The 13,469-nt window shown below is 48.5% G+C and overlaps 1 protein-coding gene across 1 annotated transcript in view; it reads left to right on the top strand.

Annotated features, from left to right (window-relative positions):
* The window catches only part of HARS1 (histidyl-tRNA synthetase 1), a 38,609-nt gene that overhangs the window by 15,409 nt on the left and 9,731 nt on the right, over positions 1-13,469 (top strand). The window contains exons 3-10 of the mRNA XM_077309971.1: positions 806-925; positions 2,273-2,368; positions 2,849-2,974; positions 4,068-4,175; positions 5,531-5,629; positions 10,225-10,318; positions 11,279-11,406; positions 11,517-11,759. Of these exons, the coding sequence (XP_077166086.1) occupies positions 806-925; positions 2,273-2,368; positions 2,849-2,974; positions 4,068-4,175; positions 5,531-5,629; positions 10,225-10,318; positions 11,279-11,406; positions 11,517-11,759 (1,014 nt within the window). The remainder of the gene's footprint in view (positions 1-805; positions 926-2,272; positions 2,369-2,848; positions 2,975-4,067; positions 4,176-5,530; positions 5,630-10,224; positions 10,319-11,278; positions 11,407-11,516; positions 11,760-13,469) is intronic.

The following is a 13,469-nucleotide window of genomic DNA, read 5'->3' as shown; positions in this document are numbered from 1 at the left end:
TGGCCTCCAGATTTTAAGAAATATTAAGACTTTAAGGACAGCTAGGAGGCGACAGCCAGGAACACTTAAGAGAGATAAGAACCTAGGAATTTACCTTTCAAGAGCTATCTGCCAAATGTTATTTACGATGGAGACAGAGCCATCTGGATAAACAAAACAGGGGGGCATAGGGAGTTAACCAGCCCCTCCAATACATTGGGCCCAGACCACAAATGGCCTTAAAAGTCAAAACTAGAATCCCAAATGTTTTTGGCCTTCTGTATAGAGAGGATACTTTGAAAGGGAGACTTAAAAATTGAAACCCATTGTTGAATGCTGTGTTGGCAGAGTTTCAGTATGCAGAAGACGGAGCAACAGACTGCTTAAAGAATAAAATAGTTTTTATTCAGAAGAGAAACAACTATATATAGAAAGAGGAGAGAAGAGACCTAACTATCTAGCTAGCTGTTATCTTTAGGCATTCTTCTGTTCAACAACTATTCTGGGAGCGAGCGAGCAGGAAGTGTACTTTAAAAAGCTGGAGATCTCCAAAGAGCCAATCAGGACACTGGAGGAGACAATTTGAAAACAGTCAGCAAATTCCTAATCTAACTATGCTAAATGCATATTTCCTCCAGTGCCCCCTGTAGGACACTCTTTATATTCAACTCAGTCATACCCAATGCATACCTGTTTGCATATTCCAACATGCTGGAGAAGAGGGGCTTTTCCATCTCCTTTAATCCAAATGCATAGAATGTGCTTAATGGAATGGAAGTTGCTCCACGCTCTTCCTAACCTCATTTCTTCCATCTGGGGCTCTCAGGGTACCAGGGACTACAGCCCCAAGCAGATGGCCATCCGAGAGAAAGTCTTCAGCATCATTATCAACTGCTTCAAGCGCCATGGAGCTGAGACGATAGACACCCCAGTGTTTGAACTCAAGGTGAGATGGGACAAGTATGGTGTATTGACTAGCACACTGAACTAGGTTCGCATCCCCTTTTCTGCCAGGAAAGCATGCTGTGTGACCTTGGGCCAATGTGGGTGGGTGTCTCCCTCACTTTACAGAGTAATGGCAGGGGGAGAATGATGTGGTCAACTGCGGTGGGGTATCCATTGAGGAGAAAAGTTGGAAATAGATAAAAGGGGGCAAGACCGGTACAGCTGAAGGAGGCTGGGGCAGGGATAGGCTGCGGTCCCACTGGCAGTAGCTTCCTGTAGAATATATGCTGTCTGTCTGTCTGTCTGTCTGTCTGTTTTACATTTGTTGCCTGCTCTTACATCGCTCTCTCCTCTCCTCTCTATCATATTTGTATACCGCCCACCCCGTAGGCTCGGGGAAGTTCACATGAAACAGAACAGAAACAATACAGATAGATTAACAATGATGAATGAAATGAAACAACAAGCAACATGGAATCGTAGAAAAATTAAACATTAAAGTAACTCATACTGATAGCCGAGTGGGTTGGACGGAACTGCAGTGGGTGCCGTAGGAGGGAGCTCAGGAGGAGGGCCCTTGGGAAATGATGGTATAGGTCGACCTCAACCAAATGCCTGGTGGAGGAGCTCCCTTTTGCAGGCCTTGCAAAAAAGTTACCTTCCATGTGTTTTTGAACTTGCATCCTATCCTCCCTCCCCCTCCTTTTTATAAGGTTACAAAATAAAGCCAAGGCCGATAGTGCAAAATAATGTAAAACTCTATTTGATTAGTTAAAATTCCCAAAGCTCCCTGCAGGCTTCCTCAGGGGACTCTGTCAGTTGTGCAGTATTTCTCGAAAAAGAGTACAAACTCAGAGCCCCTGAAGAAGCCTGTTGGCAAAACGCGTAGGGAATTTGGGGGACAGAATAATATCTTATGCTGTTTTGCACCATTGGCCTTGGCTGGCCGTCTCTTAGTCCCTGGGCCAGTACTTTTATTTTCCCATTTTTATTAAAAGGAAAGCCCAAAGCTGCTCCCTTTTATATAAACTTGGAAAACAGACACTAATAAAAGTGTGATTCTCTGAAAGGAAGGCGGCAAAATCTTATTGTCTTCTCTGAAAACAAGAGGTGGAAACAATTCCAGAGGGCAGGGTCAACAAAGAAGGGTCTGCAAAGATGGGATGCAGTGGATTGAAATGGAGCGGCCCTTTTCCTCATGTGCTGCTGGAAAGAACCGCATGTGGATCCCCAAGAATTTGGAGTGTTTTAGGCACAAACGTTCATGTTAAGGTTCACTGTCCTGTCCTCTAGAATCCTATGACACAACATTCTCCGTGTGCTTTTTCTGCCTCACTCCTCCATTTAGGAAACGTTGACAGGGAAGTATGGAGAGGATTCCAAGCTCATCTATGACCTGAAGGACCAAGGTGGAGAGCTGCTGTCCCTTCGCTATGACTTGACTGTATCCTTCTTCCTTGCCTACAAAAGAAGTGCCTCTTAAGTAGACCTGACATTCTAGGCCAAATCCTCGGATCCTGTCACTGTTCAAGCTCTGCAGATGCACCCTGGCTGCTTTTGGCTCTTGTACCCCACAACCTGTGTGCAGTCCCTTGCACTTATATCATTTTGAGTCAAAACAGGACCTGGAAGCAGTGCAAATATCTTGGGGGGCATCCAATCTATCCTCCAGACCCCTATAGCTTCACGCTGAGTTTTGAACAACATATTGGATGCTCCCTTGCAGGCTCCATAGCCATTGTGCTCCACTGCTGTTAAGACGTGTAACTAAAAATGCTTTGGGAGTGTTTGGCTGGCCCCGGTCCTGATCCCTCTTCTTAAGGAGAGGGAAATGAGATTGTGCTTCCGGGCTCATTCAGTTCTGTCAAATGTTCATTTTGCCTCCTGAAGGACTGCGATGTTCTCCTTAGCCTTCTCTTCTCAGGTGCCGTTTGCCCGTTATTTGGCCATGAATAAGATCAGCAATATTAAGCGCTACCACATTGCCAAGGTCTACAGGCGAGACAACCCTGCCATGACGAGAGGCCGCTACCGAGAGTTCTACCAGTGTGTGAGTACCTGCAGGAGCCATGGGGAGGGGCTGCTTTGCCTTATTCCCACAGGACTCATGCTGCACATGCCACGTTTGGCAAGCAAATGATGTTCCCTCCTCCATTTGACTCCCTCGTTCTTGAAAGTACTTGAAGGGCTATCTTATAGAGCTGTGGTACCCAACCTTTTTATCACCGGGGACCGGTTAACGCTTGACAATTTTACTGAGGCCCAGGGGGGGGTAGTTTTTTGCCACCTAAGCCCCTGCTCCACTTACTTTCCCACCAGCGCCCGTGACTTCATGCAGCCTGCTGGGGGGAGCTGCCAGCAGCAGCTGCGTAGTGCCACGCCAAGGGGGAGCCCCAGCCATGGCAGCCACTGGAGAGCACCAAATGTGAACTGGTGGCAGAGTGGCAGGGCAGCCCTCGAGGCAGCAGCCAGGGAGGAGGACAAGGAGGAGCTGCGGCCCTGTACCGACTGATCCATGGACCGGTACTGGTGCCCGGACCGGGGTTTGGGGACCACTGTTATAGATGGAGCAGAGTTGTTTTCTGGTGCCCCAGAGGGTCAGACGAGAATCAGTGGATTGAAATGAATTCAAAAGAATTTTCGGCTAAACATCTGGAAGAAGTTCCTGACACAGCGGTTCCACAGTGGAACAGGCTTCCTTGGTAGGTGGTGGGTTCTCCATCTTTGGAAGTTTTTAAGCAGAGGCTAGATAGCCATCTGACAGAAATGCTGATTCTGTGGACTTAGGCAGATTGTGAGTAGGTGGGCAGAAAGGACTGTGTCAGTGCTTGGCTCTTGTGGCCCTTCCACAGGGGAGTGCCAATCATCACTTTGGGATCAGAAGTTGAATTTCATCCAAGCATGCCTTTGAGTGGGGCCTGGTGGGGCTTTTGCCCAGCAAGGCTTCTGATTGGCCACTGGAGATTTGATTGGCTGATTTTTAAAATGTCACTTTGGCAAAAGCGGCCACTGCAAAGATTCTTGACTTGCATCTAACAGGCAGCTGAGCTGCGTAGGGCTCTGTGTCAGCTGCTGGTCTTACTTCCACTAGCCGCCATGTTTGTATTGCAGGTGTTTTCACTGCCTGTCCTTTGTGCCCCCAGGATTTTGACATTGCCGGCCAGTATGACCCCATGATCCCTGATGCAGAGTGCCTGAAGATTGTGCACGAGATCCTGAGTGCCCTGGAACTGGGAGACTTTCTCATCAAGGTGAGCATAAGGCTGGGGCTTCATGCAGTTTTATCCTGAACATGTGCAGAAAAGACTTCTTAACAGCTGGCTTTTAGGTTTCCCTTTGCAAAATCTCAGCTCTGGAACAAGGAGCTGACAACCGTCTGTCATGCCTCTGCAACCATCCTTTCCTTTCTTGTATTTCATTTCTCTTCATCATGGGTAGTCAAACTGCGGCCCTCCAGATGTCCATGGACTACATTTCCCAAGAGCCCCCTGCCAGCATTCGCTGGCAGGGGGCTCTTGGGAATTGTAGTCCATGGACATCTGGAGGGCCGCAGTTTGACTACCCCTGCTCTTCATGGTAGGAGTTCTATACTTGCAAACAGAAGGGGGCAGAAGGGAGCGTCGAGGATGATCCCAGGCCTGGGACCAAGCCCTGTGAGGAAAGACTGAGAGTCTTGGGAATGTTCAGCCTGGAGAAGAGGCAGTTGAGGGAGGACACGATAGTACTCTTTCGGTATCTGAGAGGCTGTCACTTAGAAGAGGACTGGGAGCCATTTGTGTTGGCAACAGAGGACAGGACTTGCAATAATGGGCTTAAATTACGGGGCAGAAAGGGGCCACCTCAATATATGGGGGCAGGGGAGGAGTTATAGTCTTAAGTAGTTCAGCAGTGGCAATGCACAGCCAGAGTAGTTCAGTAGGTTCAGCCTAGGGCACTGGTGATCTCCTGTTCACTGGTAGTCTTCCAGCAGCGGCTGAGCGAACACTTGTCGGGGAGCAAGGGGCTGGACTTGATGGCCTCTGTGGCCCCTTCCAGCTCTTTGATTCTGTGAAACAGATGGCGTTTTGCCTTCTCACCTTTGGAAAGGGCCCAAGACTACACCCACTTTGAAAGGTTGTTCAGTAGATAACAGAAATCACAAAAAATCCAGAATGGGGGCTGAATAGAGAACACTTCCGCTTGCTCCCCCCATCCTGCCAAGCCTTGGATTCACGGAGGTGCCAGTCCCCTTCCTGCAACATTGGCCATTTTATCCTGGACCAGAAAACAACCTAGATGGGTCATGTGAGCAAACGGCATGGCCTTCTGTGGAGTCCAGACCATTCATCTGCCTAGGCCAACACCACTCAGTCTGTCTGGCAACAGCCCTGGGCAGAAAGAGGTCATCCCCAGCCCTTTTCACACGAGGTGTTGCTTTGCCCGTCTTCTGATGCCTGATGCAGCGGCATGATTTTACACACATGCTCTTGCAGCTGTTTTTAAAAGCAGGAGGACATTTCAGACCTGCTAACTGGTCAAGAGGCAAACATTCATTCTTTTCCCCTCCTGGGACCCAGAAGAGAAACCAGGGATTCCTACTGAGGAGAGCTTTAACACCCCCTTGCAGGTCAATGACCGCCGTATCCTTGACGGGATGTTTGCCGTGTGTGGGGTCCCAGACAGCAAGTTTCGAACCATTTGCTCCACGGTGGACAAGCTGGACAAGGTAAGGGCTTGAAGGGGCCGGTGTCTTGAGGGCAAGAGGAAAGGTCTGTCGCCTTTCCTTCCAAGAAGGGCTGTGGAGGGGCTCAGACTGGGGTGCCCATCTAATGCCAACTGCTCCTGTGGCTGCTGCAGAAGAAGTTCCACCCATGGCTCTTGGAAGGGGTGGTGGAGTTGGGAGCAGTGCAGGTTTAAAGGGCCATTGGAAGAGGGGGAACGAGCAGGCCAGAGGGGCCCCTATTATTCTTGCTCCTGGCTCCTTTTCAAACTACCTAGCTGGGCAGTTCCAGAAGGTTCCTCTCTTTGATTGTTCTCCTCAGTGGGGGGGACGGTTATTTCACAAGTTCCCTTACAGTCTCTGCCAATCTCAGATCTTCATGAATGAGTAGCTAACCCCCAAGAGGTACATAGTTCATTTATTTACTTATTTTTCTTCATGTACAGCCTGCCTTTCTCCCTGGGATTCAAGGCAGATTACAAAATGTAGAAAACAATTCAGACAAGACATGTAGTGGAGCAGCCTTTTTCATCCTTTTGACCGTGGAGGAACCCTGAAATGTTTTGCAGGCTTCGAGGAACCCTGGAAGGGGTGCCATGGTCCTTCAAAGAACTGGGTCCTGAATTGAGATGCTGGAGCCAGCCAGTCAAGCGATGGATAGTTTCCCCATTGTGGAGAAAGAGGTTAGGCCTGTCGAGCCACAGGGGAAGTGGGCTCCAGTGACGCCTAGTGATGTCAGCAGCCATCCAAACTTCTGGGAATGGCCACGTAACCCTCCCCCCCCCCTGGGAGTTTTTGCCTAACCTCAGAGTTCCCTGGAACCCTAGTTGGAAATCCTTGCAGTAGAGCTACGATCACGCAGTTAGAAAACAATGCAAACCAAAACGTGTCCTAAGGCATTTCACTGTATTGTGAAGCCTTCAAGATAATAACTGGCACTGTTTCCCTCTCCTCCCCTTATACCTTATGATAATTACTCCTGTCAGGTAAAAGAAATCTAAATTTTCTGAACTCCCCTCCCCAAAATTTCACAGATGAGACACACTGGCTTTTGGCTTCTAGCTAACTCTGCCAAGGACACGAAAGAAATCTCTGGAGATGGGAAATGGAGGCAGCAGCGAGCAGGAAAGCCCCCCCCTCCCCGACTTACTGACAAAGCATCAAAAGCAACATTTCAAAAGTGACATTTCCATTTCCCACTCATCTGATAAGTTGTGCAAAGGTTGGAGTTTGGCAGACGGGAATTGCTGGAGAGAAAATGATAAGCAAAGGGGGGGGGGTTCTCCTAGAAGCGAGTAGTTGACTGTCCCACCTCTGATAAGAGGCATCTGGCTCCTGAATCATTACATCCATGGCTGGGAGGCCCACAAATCTCTAAGAATCCATCAGAAGCCCTGTGGGGCAGAAGGCCCGTCTGGCTCAACCCACTTTCTAAAAACCTTCAGCGAGCACCAGAGGTGGTGTTTTCGGGCCCCATGGCAACCACGGGCACCACGTCAGGGATCCCTGAATATGTTGTATATTGAAGGAAAACTATATTCCAGAAAATCTTAGGGCCGGGGTGGCCAAACTGTGGCTCTCCAGATGTCCATAGACTAAATGCCCCACAAAGCCCCTGCGCCCAGGATTTTATATAATGGCCTGGTGGGGGAGCAGTGTTGCTTTTTCCCTGGGGTCCCCACAGACTTAAAGCCCAACCCCTACTTCTGTGTTCAGTAAACTTGCCCGGCAGACATTTAGAAAACTGCTCCAGTTTACTCCTCTGATCAGGGAGGGGGAAACCCCCCTGGAAGCTTTTGCTGGTGGGATTTGGCCAAAGGCAAACCTCCTTGTGCCATTAAGTGGCCTGGTGGTATTGAAGGGAGCAAACTGCAGCAGCTTCCTGGGGGGCAAACAGAGAGAGAAGGCTTAGCTTAACTGCTTTAAATGGGAGGCTGCCCCCCCCCCCAATGAATTAGTGACTGTTTAGCTTCAGTCCTGAAAGACACCTCCATGGAGTGTTCTGTTATTATGGAGATGGTCATTCTGGCCTGAGGCACAAGGGTGGCAGTTTAATGCAAATGGAGGGGTGGCTGAGCTGGGGATGAGGGAGCTCTGGAGCCTCAAAAGCAAAGAGGTCTCTTTGTTTGCCTAAACAGGCTCAGAGCTGGGACTGTGGGGGCTCACTCACTGTTAGAGTACTAAAAGTGCTAATTACAAACCTTCCCTTACCTGGATAGGCCTTCTGTGAGCTCTTTTGGGATGTGAATTCCTGGGAGTATGAGAGTAAAGGTAAAGATATCCCCTGTGCAAGCACCGGGTCATGTCTGACCCTTGGGGTGACGCCCTCTAGTGTTTTCATGGCAGACTCAATACGGGGTGGTTTGCCAGTGCCTTCCCCAGTCATTACCGTTTTACCCCCCAGCAAGCTGGGTACTCATTTTACTGACCTCTGAAGGATGGAAGGCTGAGTCAACCTTGAGCTGGCTGCTGGGATTGAGCTCCCAGCCTCATGGGCAGACAGCTTCAGACAGCATTTCTGCTGCCTTACCACTCTGCGCCACAAGAGTATGAGAGTACAGATGTTAAATTGGCCCACTGATTGATTATCTGTCTATACATCTATTATTTCTAGGCTGCCCCTCCCCACAAGTGGGTTTGGGGCAGCTTATACAACATATAAAACCCCATTGAAAGCAATAAAACATTTTTTAATTATCATTCTGTGGTTTCCGCAACCCCTATTGGCTTGTTTAAGTCCTCTTCTCGGTTTGATGGATTCCACCAGTATGGGGGAGGGGGGTCCACATGGAGGTGGGGCAGAGCGAAAGGGCCTGCAATGTGGGTGAAGAAGGGGCGGCCATAGTTCTGTCTCAGCTGTCCTGACTTCAACCAGACCAGAGATATTTTACCAACTGTTATTTGCAGTAGCAGGAACTGTTGTAAGTCCCAGGTAAATACATTCATTAATTCAAGTTAATGTGTGTCATTTGTGTAGTAATGGCTAGCATTGGAAAGGCTCATTGCAGATTGGTCTACATTCTTGGGACCAAATTTATGTAGTTAATACTTTCTCCGTTCTTTGATTCTTTGTGAACAACAAATCATGCCCAGTATCTTACATTTCTGTTTTAAAACTTCTTCAGGACATGCCCACAAAAGCTTATACCCAGAATTAAACTTTGTAGGTCTTTGAAGTGCCACTGGATGCAAATTTTGCTCTGTTGTTTTAGACTAACATGGTGACCTACCTGAATTTCCATTTTAATTCATGTTTAGTGGAAGATCCCTTTAGTCAGGAATGTTTAATGGAAGGTCTGTAACTGTGTTGGTACAAATTACTCCATTAATCACTGTTCTAATTATTGACCCCCTGATCTCCATGCAGATGGTCAAATCCACCACGATAAATGACGTTCCTATTTCTAGTCTATATTTATGGATATCATAGAACAGAGCGTCAAAGAATTGAGGCTTTTGAACTCTGGTGCTAGAGAAGACTCTTGCGAGTCCCTTGGACTGCAAGACTAACAAACCGGTCAGTCCTAGGGGAGATCAGCCCTGACTGCTCCTTAGAAGGCCAGATCCTGAAGATGAAACTCAAATACTTTGGCCACCTTATGAGAAGGAAGGACTCCCTGGAGAAAAGCTGGGAGCGATCGAGGGCAAAAGAAGAAGGGGACAACAGAGAATGAGGTGGCTGGATGGAGTCACTGAAGCAGTAGGTGCAAACTTAAATGGACTCCAGGGAATGGTAGAGGACAGGAAGGCCTGGAGGATCATTGTCCATGGGGTCAGACACGACTTCTCACCTAACAACAACAAAGAGTTTATATCTTGAGCTTTCTTCTTTTCTTTTTCTGCTCTGCTCAAACATTTTGGTGCTCGGATGGCTGCTTGTGAACCAGTCACTATAATTAATGGTTGACCTTCCCTTTAAGGCAGTGGTCCCCAACCTGCGGTCCGCGGCCCAGCGCGAAGGCCATGGCGCCGGGCCGCGGTTCCCTCTCCCCGCCCCCCCCTCAGTAAAAAACTTCCCAGGCTGCAAGCTTGCGGCCCGGGAAGCTTCTTACTGCAGGAGGGGGGGAGAGGGAATCAGGGCTGCGCCACGCATCACACATGTGTGGCCAGGCCGCGCATGCGCACGTGCGTCATGTGCGGCTGAAGTCGCGCATGTGCGGCACTTTCGTGGGCAGGGCAGTTGCCCTGCCGGTCCCCAGCTGAAAAAAGTTTGGGGACCACTGCTTTAAGGGACAGTTCCAAGAAGTGTTCAGGCATGGTAGGCAAGTGTATGGAGGGCTCAGGTTGCCAGCTTGGTGCAGTGGTTAAGAACAATGGCCCCTAATCTGGAGAACTGGGTTTGATTCCTCCCTCCTCCACGTGCAGCCGGCTGGGTGACCTTGGCCCTGTCACAGCTCTCTCAGAGCTCTCTCAACCCCACCTACCTCACAAGGTAGAAAGAAAGATGCTTGACTACAAGAAGTTTTTCTCGCTGCATTTCGTGTCTGAAGAGCTGTGCAGAAGCTGAGTGGTTTAAAACTGGAAGGATCCCGTGGTGCGGGAGGGGAGAATAAGAATGGCTCCATCTGGCAGGGCCTCCCTGACTCTCCTCTTGCCCACAGATGACGTGGGAGGACGTGAAGAGTGAGATGGTCGGGGAGAAGGGGCTGTCGCCAGAGGTTGCAGATCACATTGGTGAATATGTCCGGCTCCATGGTAAGTTGGGAAGCAGGCGAGTTGGTCAGCTCTGTTCTGCCACAAGCAGGCTGGGCACTCCTGTGCCTATCTCCTACTGTTGGTATCCATGTTGTAGTGACCTATATATCCTTGATGAGGACAAATGAGGCACCAGTGGTGTAGTGTGGAAGCTTGTTCACATGTGACCGAAGCCTTGTTCATGAGTTACAGTAGACGCACGTACAATCCTGGTACAGTGTACAATTGATATATTGTTTGTCCCATGTTACATGGTACAGCTAAAAGACTGATTGCAAACACACAGATCCCAGGACTCAGTTTCATTTGAAAGGTGAACACCCATTGACTCTTTGTTACTAGCAAATGTATATGCCTTCAAGCAATTGCTCTTCATATGAAGAGCAATTCCTTCCTGCATGCAACTAGAGGACCTGAACTAAACACTTGAAGGCTTTAAGCTACTCTCTGAATTGAGCAAGACAAGAAAAATACAGTTAACCCTAGAATTACCGTGAAAGAAAATGCTAAAATTATGAAAGCGCCTAGCGTTGCTTAATTATCTTATCTTAATAGCAAGTAATAATTTTAAAGGCAAATCAAGTTTCACCTTTGGGGCTCACTACTTTGAGGAAAGATCAGAAAGCCCAAGTAACCCACTGAGAAATCTCACCTAATCTTCTAAACCTTCTATCCAGAGAAATCTGGTTTGCTTGTCACAGGAGGGCATATTTATAGACGTATCAATCTTTCTCTCACTCTGTTCTATCATCATCAAGTGATTAGTGTCTAGCAGGGGTAGTCAAACTGCGGCCTTCCAGATGTCCATGGACTGCAATTTCCATGAGCCCCTGCCAGCAAATGCTGGCAGGGGCTCATGGGAATTGTAGTCCATGGAGATCTGGAGGGCTGCAGTTTGACTACCCCTGGTAACTGACTGATTCATAATTAAATATAATCCTGCTTGTCTCGTTTCTGCAGGTGGGCTGAGCCTGATTGAAGAGCTGCTGCAGGATCCGAAGCTGTCGCAGAACAAGCTGGCCCGGGAGGGGCTCGGGGACATGAAACTGCTCTTTGAGTACCTGATTCTTTTTGGCATCTCGGCTCAAGTGAGTGTGTCTGTCCGTGTGTCTGTGGGGGGCTGCTGTTTGTGGCCCATGGAATAATTTTAACTGGGACGTTTTCTGCCCACTGACAAGGTTCCCGTCCTGCATTCCAGATCTCCTTTGACCTGAGTCTGGCTCGTGGCCTGGATTACTACACCGGAGTGATCTACGAGGCCATCTTGATCCAGCCTCAGAACGACCACATGGAGGAATCCGTCGGCGTGGGCAGTGTGGCCGGCGGGGGCCGCTACGATGGGCTGGTGGGCATGTTCGACCCCAAGGGGCGGAAGGTGCCCTGTGTGGGGGTCAGCATTGGAATCGAGCGCATCTTCTCCATTATGGAGCAGAAGGCAGAGGTGAGAGCCGCTCGCTGTTTCCTTTCGTGAGGGTTGTGTGCGGAGCATGAGGCTAGATTACTTGTGAGGAAAGGCCATAATCCACACCCATCCTGGAGCATCCTGTCAAGTTTCCCTTGGAGCTTGGGACTTAGACTAAGGCACTTAGACTAAGAAGCTCATCAGTGGGTGATGTCCTAGCCCAGCCTTGCTCATCTTTTAAATCATTGACAATGCCCTAAAACATTCTTCAGGCTTCGAGAAACCCCAGATGTGGTGCAATGATGCAGAATATGGCTGGGAAACAGAGCTGTGTACACACCCACTTGGGGCCCCTCCCCTTCCCATCCCCTTCAGACCCTTCATCTTCCATTGGAGGGGTGGGCAGGTCAATGTGACCATATAAGATCATATTGCCTGATATGTATTAAACAATTTTTTAAAACTATATTAAAAATAATTCCAATTTATTCAGGAAACCCTCCCAGGGATGTCAAGAAACCCGAGGGTTTCATGAAATCCTGGTTGAGAAAGCCTGTTGTAGCCAGAGAGATCAGAAATGCTACCAGGCAGTGCTGGGGCTCCTGAGGCAGTGCTGTTCCACTCAGCATTCAAAGAGCCTTCATGACGTTTGCATTCATACCATGAGAGCCAGCTTGGTGTAGTGGTTAAGAGCGGCGACCTTTAATCTGGAGAACCAGGTTTGATTTCCTGCTCCTCCATATGCAACCAGCTGGGTGACCTTGGACCCATCACAGTTCTCTCAGAGCTCTCTTTGCCCCACCTGCCTCACGTCGTGCCTGTTGCAGGGAGAGGAAGGGGAAATGATTTGAGACTCCTTTGGATAGTAAAAAGCACAGTACAAAATACCCAGCTCTTTTTCTTCTTCTCGGAAGTCAGTTTTCTGTGCACCTTGAACACGAAGCAGCGATAGCTTTCTTCTTTAGGAGGTCCCCCACCCCACTCCCAGCAAAGGGGTTTTCATAATAATAATTTAATAGTAATAATAATTTTTTTCTTATATCTTGCCCTTCCTGGTCAGGTCAGGGTGGGTAACGTCAAGTTTAAAGCAGTCACTGCAGACAAGTTACATATATATAAAATTAGAGTATTAATGAAAATATAGGTTGAAATTTATGTTTTAAAAACATTTTTAAAGCCACCTCCTCTTATAATTTAAGAACTTTTGGAGGGGAACAAGTCAGTGCTTGGTAGGTAGATTTTCAGGGCAACCCCGGGCCCCCGTTCTCCTGCATGCTGACAGCAGACCTGCTTCTGGCATGGTCAGAGAGATCATGAACCCCTCTGGCCCTAGTTGAGGCTGTGGGGCATCTTGAGATTGTGGGATCAGGAGCACTGAAACACCAAGAGGACTGTTGCTTGTAAGCCCAGGGGGAAAAGGTATCTTTCATGAAATCTTGTCGAGAGCATGGGGGGTAGGGGGTAACTTAGAGTGTTTGTCTAGGATCCAGAAGACCCAGATTCAATTTGTGTTGCAGTCACAGGAGCTCACTGGGTGACTTTGGGTCAGTTACACTCTCTCAACCTAACCTGCCTCACAAGGGTTTGTGCGAAGGAAAAATTGTGAGAGAGGAGAGAGCGATGTAAGAGCAGGCAACAAATGTGGAATGAATGAATGAATGAATGAATGAATGAATGAATGAATGAATGAATGAATGAATGAATGAATGAATGAATGAATGAATGAATGAATGAATAGCAGAAGCAAGG

This window comes from Paroedura picta, chromosome 14 (assembly GCF_049243985.1).
Source record: "Paroedura picta isolate Pp20150507F chromosome 14, Ppicta_v3.0, whole genome shotgun sequence".
In the NCBI taxonomy this organism is placed as follows: domain Eukaryota; kingdom Metazoa; phylum Chordata; class Lepidosauria; order Squamata; family Gekkonidae; genus Paroedura; species Paroedura picta.
This window is presented reverse-complemented; position numbering and strand designations above follow the sequence as displayed.